Here is a 12,528-nt window from a genome sequence, read left to right on the forward strand (position 1 = left end):
CACACAGTAAGCGCTCAATAAATACGATTGAATGAGTGAATCTGCCTCAAGAGGAGGAGGAGGAGGAGGAACCGGGCCCAGAGTCGAGGCCGGAGCCGCTCACACGGGGTCGGCGGGGGGCTCGGGCAGCTGGCACAGAGTGACGGTCCGCCCTTCGCACAGCCAGAAGACGGGGTGCAGGGGCTTGGTGAACAGGGAGCCGGAGAAGGAGTGGAGGAGCCGCGTCTGGGGCTCCAGGCCGAAGAAGGACAGGCAGCCGGCCGCCAGGTCCAGCTCCACGCCCAGGAGACGCCGCGTGGGCGGGCCCTGGGGGTCTGCGACCCGCTGGCTCTGCCCGTCGTGCCAGGCCTCGTAGTGGTCCTCCAGCACCTGCAACCCCCAGGAGCAGGGCCCCCGCCCGATGTTGTTGGGGTTGTGGCCCCGCTTGCGTCTCTCCAGCTCGGCGTAGGTCACGCCCACCACCACGGCGTGGTCAGACAGGCGCACCTCCCAGTAATGGCGGCCGGCCTTGAAGCTCTGGGCGCACAGCACCTGCCAGAGCTCGAAGCGGCCGGGACGCTCCCCGTCCCCGCCCGGGCCTCGCTCCGCCGCCCTGCGCCCGTGGGAGGCCCGCCGGTTCTGGCAGGACAGGGCCAGGTAGCGGTTCGCCGTGTCGGGGTCGAAGGTCAGGTTGCGGTAATCTAGCGTGAGGAGACACGTGGGGGGGGGGCAGCAGGACGCTCCATTAGTTACCGTATTCGAGGCCGTAAGCTCACTGTGGGCAGGGAATGCGCCTGTTTCTTGTTCTATGGGACTCTCCCAAGCGCCTAGTACACTGCTCAAATACGGCCGAATGAATAAATGAAGGAATGAATATTCTCCGGTCGCCGCGGGGCTCGTTAGTCGCTCCGAGATCTGTGACGTGCCTACTCTGTGGGCAGCGCTGGGGCCGTCGCCCTACCCCACTCCCAACTCCACAGCACTTACGTACAGCTATTTAAGTTATACATTATGAATTATTTATTCATATTAACATCCACCTTCCCCTCGAGACCGTAAGCCCCTTATGGGCTGGAAACACGCCTGCTAATTCTGTTGCGCTGCACATACTCTCCCAGATACTTAGTACAGTGCTCTGCACATAGTAAGTGCTCGCTAATATGACTATGAGCCCACTGTTGGGTACGGACCGTCTCTATACGTTGCCAACTTGTAGTTCCCAAGCGCTTAGTATAGTGCTCTGCACACAGTAAGCGCTCAATAAATACGATTGATTGATTGACTGACTGATAATCAGGTCGGCCGGACAGCGACCAGCCAGGGCTCGTAGTCAAAGGGGGAGGGAGGAGGGTCTTCTCCCCATCTTACAGAAGGGGAAACGGAGGCTCAGGGGCGTGACGTGACGTGCCGAGCCCTGGGGCAAAGCTGGGACCCAAGCCCGGGTCTCCTGACGTCCGGGTCTCCCGCCTCCCCACCCGCTCCACTCTGGTGGTCTCCAGGGTTGGGCTGGGGGAACCGCACCTCTCCCTCACCTACCCCTCCCTGCCGCAGCCCTCTTTGGGGCCTCCAGGATTACAGGAGCACTGGAGGGGGAAAGCGCACGCACATACATACACACGCACAGACAGGCAGACCTAGGCGCAGACACACATGTAAACACACTCACAAGCTCAGTATGGCAGGGGAACGACAATCCTGGGGAGAGCGGGTTGCAGGGCCACCTCAGGCAGGCACAGAAGCCCCAACAATCCCCGGAGGCAGCCATGTCCCTAAGAGGGCGGGCGGGCCGGACCGTGCAGACCCCTAACTCCCGGCCCAGCTGTCGTCCCACCCCCCCACCGTCATCCCGCCCCCTTACTCTTCTGAAGTTCTCTCCTCTGTCTGCACTGTGGGCTGGAGGACACTGGGGTGGATCTGGAGGTCTCTGTGGGCAAAGCGAGGGCCCGGGGTGAGGGGACACAGCCGCCTGATCCCCCTCCTCACCCCCTCTGCAACAGGGACCGGGGCCGGCTACGTTTGTGTGTTTTTACGTTAGGAGGGGGATGGCTGGCCAGCGATCGCCAGCCTGGTGTGAAGGGGAGGGGAACAGAAAGGTCCTTCAGTGGACACTTGGGAGCCCAGGGTCAGATGGGCGAAAGTCGTTCTTACCCTCTGGGCTGGCGGCGGGAGCGGGGCTCGGGGGCTGGGGGGCCTCGCGCAGCAGGAGTCGGAAGAGCTGGGCCAGCACGGCCTCCAGTCCGTCCCGCAGGCCGGCTTCGTCCCACTGAGGCGGGGGCAGCGCAGCCAGGGCCGCCGGGGCCGCCAGCCGCACCGACTCCTGAAGCCCCGGGACAGGACGGCGTCGGCCCTCGGCCCTCACCGCCCCCGGCCCTGCCCCCTGCCCCGGCCCCAAGGTACCTGGAGGAAACTGACGTGGTCGGGGCAGGCCAGCAGCTCCTCGATCTGCTGCTGGTACCGGGCTAGGTCGCCCAGGTGATCCCGAAGTTGGTTCTCGTTGTCCCGGGCCTGGTCCAGGGCGGCGGCCTTAGCCCCCGTGAGGCCCCGGAGCACCTCCTCCCGCCAGGACTCCACGGCCCGCAGGAGGGAGGACAGCTTGTTGGTGACGGTCACGATCAGGGTAGAGGCAGAGTCCTGCGGAGACGGGGCAGCCGCGGGGCCTCGGGATGGGGGCCGGCGGTCCCTTTCCAGGGCGACTGGGGCGCGGAGGGCTCGGTTCCTCTCCAGGGAACCGGGGGAGGTGGGGAGGGGACCCGGGCGGCGGCGGCAGCGGTACCTCGATCTCGTCACTGTGCTGCTGCAGCTGGTGGAGCTGATCTTGAGCGCCCACGGCCTGCCTCCGGCTCTCCGCCAGGCTCTCCTTGAGGTGCGCCTGGGCCGGCCGAGGCGAGAGGACGAGACCATCCAACAGTGACCTTTCCCCCCTCTTCAGAGCCTTACTGAAAGTCCATCTCCTCCAAGAGGCTTTCCCTAAGCCCTCCTTTCTTCCCTCACTCCCTTTCTCCGTCGCCCTGCCTCGCTCCCTTCATTCATCCCCCCCTCCGCCCCACAGCATTTACGCCCGTGTCGGCCATTTATTTATTTATATCAATATACATCTAGACTGTAAGCTCGTCGTGGGCAGGGAACAGGTTTACTAACTCTGCCGTATTCTGCCAAGTGCTTAGTAGAGTGCTCTGCACACAGTAAATACCATTGATTGATAAGCAGTCATGGTCCCTACCCTCAAGGAGCTTACAATCATCAGCGTGGCTCAGTGGAAAGAGCCCGGGCTTTGGAGTCAGAGGCCATGGGTTCAAATCCCAGCTCCCCCACTTAGCTGTGTGACTTTGGGCAAGTCACTTAACTTCTCTGCGCCTCGGTTACCTCATCTGTAAAATGGGGATTAAGACTGTGAGCCCCATGAGGGACAACCTGATCACCTTGTGACCTCCCCAGCACTTAGAACAGTGCTTTGCACATAGTAAGTGCTTAATAAATGCTATCATCATCATCTAGTAGGGGACCCCAGATGCTGACCTAGGAGGTGGAGGATGACTAGAGCAGGAAAACAGGCCAGCATAATACCAATAACTGTAACACAAAATGATCCTGGTATATGTTAAGCGCTTACTACGTCAACCTACTCACTTATACCTCAATCTCATCTATCTCGCCACTGACCTCTCGCCCCCGTCCTGCCTCTGGCCTGGAAATCCCTCCCTCTTCATATTCGGCTGACGATCACCTTCTGCGCCTTCAAAGCCTTACTAAATAAAATCACATCTCCTCCAAGAGGCCTTCCCTGATTAGGCCCTCATTTCCTCTTCTTCCATTCCCTTCGACATTTTATGCTACTGAACTCTCCCACATGCACAGTGTGATGCTCTCCCCCAAGTGCTCCCTGAAATGATGATGATAACGTCTCAGCTGACTCTGTACTAGATGCTAGGGTGGATACAAGGCCAATACTAAATTATGGCCCTTGTGAAGTGCCTCCTGGGCATTCATTCATTCAATCGTATAATTCATTCATTCAATCGTATTTATTGAGCGCTTACTCTGTGCAGAGCACTGTACTAAGTGCTTGGGAAGTACAAGTTGGCAACATCGAGAGACGGTCCCTACCCAACAGCGGGCTCACAGTCTAGAAGGGGGAGACAGACAACAAAACAAAACATATTAACAAAATAAAATAAGTAGAATAGCAAACATGTACAAGTAAAATGAATAGAGTAATAAATCCATCCAAACATATATACATATATACAGGTGCTGTGGGAAGGGGAAGGAGGTAAAGCCAGGGAGGGAGAGGAGGGGGAGAGGAAGGAGGGGGCTCAGTCTTAAGCGCTTACTGTGTGCAGGGCACTGTACTAAGAGCTTCGGAAGTACAAGTTGGCAACATCGAGAGACGGTCCCTACCCAACAGCGGGCTCACAGTCTAGAAGGGGGGAGACAGACAACAAAACAAAACACATTAACAAAATAAAATAAATAGAATAGCAAATATGTACAAGGAGAATAGAGTAAAAAATCTGTATTCACTCATTCATTCAATCGTATTTATTGAGCGCTTACTGTGTGCAGAGCACTGGACTAAGCGCTTGGGAAGTACAAGCTGGCAACATCTAGAGACGGTCCCTACCCAACAGCGGGTTCACAGTCTAGAAGGGGGAGACAGAGAACAAAACCAAACATATTAACAAAATAAAATAGAATAGATATGCACAAGTAAAATAAATAGAGTAATAAATATGTACAAACATATATATATATATATATATATATATATATATATACAGGTGTATATATATATACAAAACCAAACATATTAACAAAATAAAATAAATAGAATAGAATAGAATAAATAGAATAGATATGCACAAGTAAAATAGAGTAATAAATATGTACAAACATATATATATATATACACATATACACATATGCATATATACAGGTATACATATATACAGGAGAAGCAGCGTGGCCTAGCTGACAGAGTGTGGGCCTGGAAGTCGGAAGGATCTGGGTTCCAATTTCGACTCCACTTGTCTACTTTGTGACCGTGAGCAAGCCATTCCACTCCTCTGTGCCTCAGTTACCTAATCCGCAAAATGGAGACTAAGAATGGGAGCCCCATGTAGACATGGACTGTGTCCAACCTTGTATCTACCGCGGCGCTAAGTACAGTGCCTGGCACATAATAAGCATTTAACAAATACCATAAAACAAATCAGCAGACAAATTCCCTGCCGTATTTATTGAGCGCTTTCTGGGTGCCTCCTTTTTTCTTATTATTACGAGTATTAATAATAACCATATTCATTGAGCGCTTTCTGGGTGCTTCCTTTTTCTTATTATTACAAGTATTAATAATAAGAAGAACCGCATTTATTGAGCGCTTTCTGGGTACCTCCTTTTTCTTATTATTACGAGCATTAATAATAATAACCACATTTACTGAGCACTTTCTGAGTGCCTCCCTTTTCTTATTATTACGAGTATTAGTAATAATAGCCGTATTTATTGAGCGCCTTCTGGGTGCCTTTTTCTTATTGTTACAAGTATTAATACTAATAACCGCCTTTATTGAGCGCTTTCTGGGTGCTCCTTTTTTCTTATTATTACGAGTATTAATAATAACCGTATTTATTGAGAGCTTTCTGGATGCTTCCTTTTTCTTATTATTACGAGTATTAATAGCAATAATAACTGCATTTATTGAGTGCTTTCTGGGTGCCTCCTTTTTCTTATTATTACGAGTATTAATAATAATACTAAGAACCGCATTTATTGAGCGCTTTCTGGGCACCTCCTTTTTCTTATTATTACGAGCATTAATAATAATAATAACCACATTTACTGAGCACTTTCTGGGTGCTTCCTTTTTCTTATTATTATGTGTATTAATAATAATAATAATAATAATAATAACCACATTTACTGAGCGCTTTCTGGGTGCTTCCTTTTTCCTGTTATTATTAGTATTAATGGCAATAATAACCGCATTTATTGAGCGCTTTCTGGGTGCTTCCTTTTTCCCGTTATTACTCAGTGCTTGGAACGGTGCTTGGCACATAGTGAGCGCTTAGCAAATGCCGTTATTATTATTATTATTATTACTAGTATTAATGATAATGATAACCGCATTTATTGGGCGCTTTCTGGGTGCTTCCTTTTTCCCGTTATTACTCAGCGCTTGGAACAGTGCTTGGCACATAGTGAGCGCTTAGCGAATGCCGTTATTATTATTACTAGTATTAATGATAATGACAACCGCATTTATCGGGCGCTTTCTGGGTGCTTCCTTTTTCCCGTTATTACTCAGCGCTTGCAACAGTGCTTGGCACATAGTGAGTGCTTAGCAAATGCCGTTATTACTAGTATTACTAGTATTAATAATAATGATAACCGCATTTATTGGGCGCTTTCTGGGCGCTTCCTTTTTCTTACCATTACAAGTATTAATAATAACAATAACCGCATTTATTGAGCTGCCTGTTTTGTCACCTGCCTACCTGTTTTGCTGTCAGTCTCCCCCTTCTAGACTGAGAACCCGTTGTTGGGTAGGGACCGGCTCTGTACGTTGTCCACTTGTACTTCCCAAGCGCTTAGTCCGGTGCTCTGCACACAGCAGGCGCTCAATAAATACGATTGAATGAATGAATTGAATTGAATTGAATAAATACGATTGAATGAATGAATGCCAATCTCCCAGTCTAGAAGGGAAGGCAGACATTAACAAATGCCGCTGTTATTCCCAAGCGCTTAGTACAGTGCTCTGCACACAGTAAGCTCTCAATAAACATGATTGATTGATCTGTAATTTATTGCTTTATCTATTTGCGTTAATGTCTGTCTCGCCCTCTAGACCGTGAGCTCGTTGTTGGGTAGGGTCTGTCTCTCTATGTTTCCAACTTGTACTTCCCAAGCGCCTAGTACAGTGCTTTGCACACAGTAAGCGCTCAATAAATCATCATCACCATCATCAATCGTATTTATTACGATTACGATTATTTACTACGATTACGGGCCTGGAATGCCCTCCCTCTGCCCATCCGCCAAGTTAGCTCTCTTCCTCCCTTCAAGGCCCTGCTGAGAGCTCACCTCCTCCAGGAGGCCTTCCCAGACTGCGCCCCTTCCTTCCTCTCCCCCTCGTCCCCCTCTCCATCCCCCCCATCTTACCTCCTTCCCTTCCCCACAACACCTGTATATATGTTTGTACATATTTATTACTCTATCTATTTTACTTGTACATATCTATTCTATTTATTTTAATTTGCTAGTATGTTTGGTTTTGCTCTCTGTCTCCCCCTTTTAGACTGTGAGCCCACCGTTGGGTAGGGCCTGTCTCTATATATTGCCAGTTTGTACTTCCCAAGCGCTTAGTACAGTGCTCTGCACATAGTAAGCGCTCAATAAATACGATTGATGATGATATATTGCCAATCTGTACTTCCCAAGCGCTTAGTACAGTGCTCCGCACATAGTAAGCGCTCAATAAATACGATTGATGATAATGATGATATATTGACAATCTGTACTTTCCAAGCGCTTAGTACAGTGCTCTGCACACAGTAAGCGCTTAATAAATACGATTGATGATGATGATGATGATGATGAAGGATTCTCTGGCAGGGGCCTCGGGGCCTCACCTCCCGGCTGAGGCGCTCGGTGTCCATCAGCACCCGCCGGTGTCCCTGGCAACCGTGCACGGTGCAGGCGCAGCAGATGCACAGCCTCTCCGTCTGGCAGTAGAGCTCCACGGCCCGGCCGTGCCGCGGGCAACGGGGCCCCGGGCCTGGGCCTAGGCCCGGGGCGGGGTCAGAGGTCAACCCGGCCCGCACGGCCTCCACCACGTCGCTGAGGGCCACGTTCTTGCGCAGGTCGGGGCGGCGGGGGAAGCGGGCCCGGCAGGCCGGGCAGTCGGTGTCGGCCTGGCGCTGGCCCCAGTGGCCCTCGATGCACAACCGGCAGCAGCTGTGGCCGCACGGCAGCGTCACCGGCTCCTCGAACAGCTCCAGGCAGATGGGGCACACCAGCTTGTCCTCCAGAGGCCCCGCCGCCATCTTCCCTTCTCCTTCCCCGCCCGCGCGGCCTGGGCGCCGGCCAATCACGTCGCCCCGCAGGCCGCCCGGCCGGCCAATCACGTCGCCCCGCCGGCCGGCCGGCCAATCACGTCGCCCCACCTGCCGCTCACGCCCCGCCCCGCCCCAAGTCGGGGCAAAAGAAGGGGCCCGAAAAGCCCAAATGGAGGCGTGAGGAGGGGCGAAAAGGGGACCAGAGGGTCTCAAAACCTTTCCCCTCAGCCGTTCCAATTAACTTATTCATGTTTAATTTAACCCCCCCTCAAGCTAAAATTAAAGGGGGACCAGAAATGGAGGCGTGAAGAGGGGCGGAAAGGGGACCAGAGGGTCTCAAAACGTTTCCCCTCAGCCGTTCCAATCAATTTATTCATGTTTAATTTAATCCCCTCCAAGCTAAAATTAAAGGGGGGCCAGAAATGGAGGCGTGAAGAGGGGCGGAAAGGGGACCAGAGGGTCTCAAAACCTTTCCCCTCAGCCGTTCCAATCAACTTATTCATGTTTAATTTAAAACCCCCCCTCCAAGCTAAAATTAAAGGGGGACCAGAAATGGAGGTGTGAAGAGGGGCGGAAAGGGGACCAGAGGGTCTCAAAACCTTTCCCCTCAGCCGTTCCAATCAACTTATTCATGTTTAATTTAAACCCCCCCCCCCCCCCAAGCTAAAATTAAAGGGGGACCAGAAATGGAGGCGTGAAGAGGGGCGGAAAGGGGACCAGAGGGTCTCAAAACCTTTCTCCTCCGCCGTTCCAATTAACTTACTCATGTTTAATTGAACCCCCCCTCAAGCTAAAATTAAAGGGGGACCAGAAATGGAGGCGTGAAGAGGGGCGGAAAGGGGACCTGAGGGTCTCAAAACCTTTCACCTCAGCAGTTCCAATCAACTTATTCATCTTTAATTTAACCCCGCCCCCAAGCTAAAATTAAAGGGGGACCAGAAATGGAGGCGTGAAGAGGGGCGGAAAGGGGACCAAAGGGTCTCAAAACCTTTCCCCTCAGCCGTTCCAATCAACTTATTCATGTTTAATTTAACCCCCCAAGCTAAAATTAAAGGGGGACCAGAAATGGAGGAGTGAAGAGGGGCGTAAAGGGGACCAGAGGGTCTCAAAACCTTTCTCCTCAGCCGTTCCAATCAACTTATTCATGTTTAATTTAACCGCCCCCCCCAGCTAAAATTAAAAGGGGGACCAGAAATGGAGACATGAAGAGGGGCAGAAAGGGGACGAGCGGGTCTCAAAACCTTTCCCCTCAGCCGTTCCAATCAACTTATTCATGTTTAATTTAACCCCCTCCAAGCTAAAATTAAAGGGGGGCCAGAAATGGAGACATGAAGAGGGGCGGAAAGGGGACCAGAAGGTCTCAAAACCTTTCCCCTCAGCCGTTCCAATTAACTTATTCATGTTCAATTTACCCCCCCCCCCCCCAAGCTAAAATTAAAGTGGGGCCAGAAATGGAGGCGTGAAGAGTGGCGGAAAGGGGACCAGAGGGTCTCGAAACCTTTCCCCTCAGCCGTTCCAATCAACTTATTCATGTTTAATTTACCCCCCCCCCCCCCACCCAAGCTAAAATTAAAGGGGGACTAGAAATGGAGGCATGAAGAGGGGCGGAAAGGGGACGAGAGGGTCTCAAAACCTTTCCCCTCGGCCGTTCCAATCAACTTATTCATGTTCAATTTAACGCCCCCCCCAAGCTAAAATTAAAGGGGGACCAGAAATGGAGGCGTGAAGAGGGGTGGAAAAGGGACCAGAGGGTCTCAAAACCTTTCCCCTCAGCTGTTCCAATCAACTTATTCATGTTTAATTTAACCCCCCCTCCAAGGTAAAATTAAAGGGGGACCAGAAATGGAGGCGTGAAGAGGGGCGGAAAGGGGACGAGAGGGTCTCCCTCCCCGAAAACCTTTCCCCTCAGCAGTTAGAATCAACTTATTCATGTTTAATTTAAACTCCCCCCCCAAGCTAAAATTAAGAAGCAGCATGGCCTCGCTGTCAGGATCTGGGCTCATTCATTCAATCGTATTTATTGAGCGCTTACTGTGTGCAGTGCACACCTGTAAAATGGGGATTAACACTGTGAGCCCCCCACCCCCCCGTGGGACAATCTGATCACCTTGTAACCTCCCCAGCGCTTAGAACAGTGCTTTGCACATAGTAAGCACTTAACAAATACCATCATCATCATCACTGTACTAAGCGCTTGGGAAGTACAAGTTGGCAACATATAGAGACGGTCCCTACTCAACAGTGGGCTCACAGTCTATAAGGAGACAGAGAACAAAACATATTAACAAATTAACAAAATAAAATAAATGGAATAAGTATGTACAAATAAAATAGAGTAATATATGTACAAACGTGGGTTCTTATCCCAGCTGTGTGACCTTGGACAAGTCACTCGTCTATGCCCCGGTTACCTCATCTGTAAAATGAGGACTGCATCTGTGAACCCCATGTGAGACATGGACTGTATCCAACCGGATTAGATTGTACGCAGCGCTTAGAGCAGTGCTTTGCACATAGTAAGCGCTTAATAAATGCCATCATTATTATTGTATCTACCTCAGCACTTACTAGCCCCAGTGGACTAATGGATAAGGCACTGGCCTCCTAAGCCAGGGATTGTGGGTTCGAGTCCCATTAAGGGTGCAGCTGGTTTCTTCTAGACTGTGAGCCCGCTGTAGGGTAGGGACCGTCTCTGTATGTTGCCAACTTGTACTTCCCAAGCGCTTAGTACAGTGCTCTGCACACAGTAAGCGCTCAATAAATACAATTGAATGAATATGTGCTGCACATAGTAAAGGGGAAAAAATACACACACCACAAAAAATGCACATGCCAAAGGAAAAAAAACAAAAAGAAAAAACTCTCCCCAGGGCTTCAGGGAGAGCAAGTGAGGCTTGTAGAGTACAACTCTATTGCACTATCCTAAGTGCTTAATACAGTGCATTGCACGTGGTAAAAATTCAATTAAAAAATCCCATTGATTGTCGGGTAATCTTTGCTCCTGCCCACCCCTATCCCAGGTCAGGGAGGGAGAGACCACCCCCCCCAAGACCCCCGCCACCTCAGACCAGGGTCTGATCCACACTTAAGACCCTGGGGTGCCCCCGTTCCCCACTGTGCTGAGGGTGACAAGGGTACCCTCAGGAGAAGCAGCATGGCTCAGTGGAAAGAGCCCGGGCTTTGGAGTCAGAGGTCATGGGTTCCAGCCCTGGCTCCGCCAACTGTCAACAGTGTGACTTTGGGCAAGTCACTTCACTTCTCTGTGCCTCAGTTACCTCATCTGTAAAATGGGGATTAAGACTGTGAGCCTGTGGGACAACCTGATTACCTTGTAACCTCCTCAGCGCTTAGAGAACAGTGCTTTGCACATAGTAAGTGCTTAATAAATGCCATTATTATTATTATTACTACCCTAAGGACAGCCGTGATATTGCTAATGGGGCAGGTGGGTGAAGGGCCCAAACCAATCTTGGAGTCCAGAATCTTGGAGCTCAGCCCCCCCCAGAACTGGGGTGGAACAAGGGATTACAGTGTAATTACTCTATTGCACTCTATTACTCTATTTATTTCACTTGTACAAATATATTCTATTTATTTTATTTTATTAGTATGTTTGGTTTTGTTCTCTGTCTCCCCCTTTTAGACTGTGAGCCCACTGTTGGGTAGGGACTGTCTCTATATGTTGCCAACTTTTACTTCCCAAGCGCTTAGTACAGTGCTCTGCACACAGTAAGCGCTCAATAAATACAATTGATTGATTGTACAGTGCTCTGCACACAGTAAGCGCTCAATAAATACAATTGATTGATTGATTGATTAAACTGGGAGCATCGGAGACCCCACTGGACTGGAGACTGGTTTTGATATTTAAAAGGTGGATTTAAAAGTTTGTTTGATTTTCACCCACTGGCCTTTCCCTGAGCCACACATGGAGGAGTTGTAACATTTATTGAGTAACCTACTGGGTGGAATGCAGTGTACTAAGCACTGGAGAACAGCAAAATAAGAGACACTCCCTGTCTGTATTGCCCTTCCACTCTAATGGAGGAGACAGGGACAAGCACTCAACCAAAACAGTAGTAACCGTGGCTTAGTGGAAAGAACACGGGCTTGGGAGTCAGAGGTCACGGGTTTTAATCCCTCCTCTGCCACTGACCAGCTGTGTGACTTTGGGCAAGTCACTTGACTTCTCTGTGCCTCAGTTACCTCATCTGTAAAATGGGGAATAAGACTGTCAGTCCCACGTGGGACAACCTGATTACCGTGTATCTACCCCAGTGCTCAGAACAGTGCTTGGCACATAGTAAGTGCTCAACAAATGCCATTACTATTATTATTAACCCCCCTGGGGTGGTGTCCTTTGCTGATCCAGTTCTCTCCCAGGGGTTCAGCCTTTCTGCACCACCAGACACCCTCCCTGGGCTCTGGGCTGCCACAGTGCACCAGAGAAATCGCTTTTATTCACGTTCTGGGTCCGGACAACGCTCCCCAC

General features: G+C 50.6%; 1 protein-coding gene across 1 annotated transcript; it reads right to left on the bottom strand.

The window, feature by feature from the left end:
* Positions 1-8,024, bottom strand: TRIM65 (tripartite motif containing 65). Its single transcript, XM_038742128.1, has 6 exons — positions 7,611-8,024; positions 2,753-2,848; positions 2,377-2,610; positions 2,128-2,296; positions 1,838-1,903; positions 1-680 (listed from the first exon to the last, which is right to left on the bottom strand). Exons 1-6 carry the CDS (start codon positions 8,022-8,024, stop codon positions 100-102), a joined length of 1,560 nt encoding a protein of 519 aa, XP_038598056.1. The 3' UTR covers positions 1-99.
* Positions 8,025-12,528: the final 4,504 nt, after the last annotated feature.

The sequence above is a fragment of the Tachyglossus aculeatus genome, unplaced genomic scaffold, assembly GCF_015852505.1.
Source record: "Tachyglossus aculeatus isolate mTacAcu1 unplaced genomic scaffold, mTacAcu1.pri SUPER_34, whole genome shotgun sequence".
In the NCBI taxonomy this organism is placed as follows: domain Eukaryota; kingdom Metazoa; phylum Chordata; class Mammalia; order Monotremata; family Tachyglossidae; genus Tachyglossus; species Tachyglossus aculeatus.

Bases quoted from the DNA above. Each gene is read 5' to 3' on its own strand.
- TRIM65 (XM_038742128.1), bottom strand. From the start codon at position 8,024: ATGGCGGCGGGGCCTCTGGAGGACAAGCTGGTGTGCCCCATCTGCCTG. The intron at 2,611-2,752 runs GTACCGCTGCCG...CCGTCTCCGCAG, and splicing joins AGCACAGTGACGAGATCGAG to GACTCTGCCTCTACCCTGAT. The intron at 2,297-2,376 runs GTACCTTGGGGC...CCGGGGCTTCAG, and splicing joins ACCACGTCAGTTTCCTCCAG to GAGTCGGTGCGGCTGGCGGC.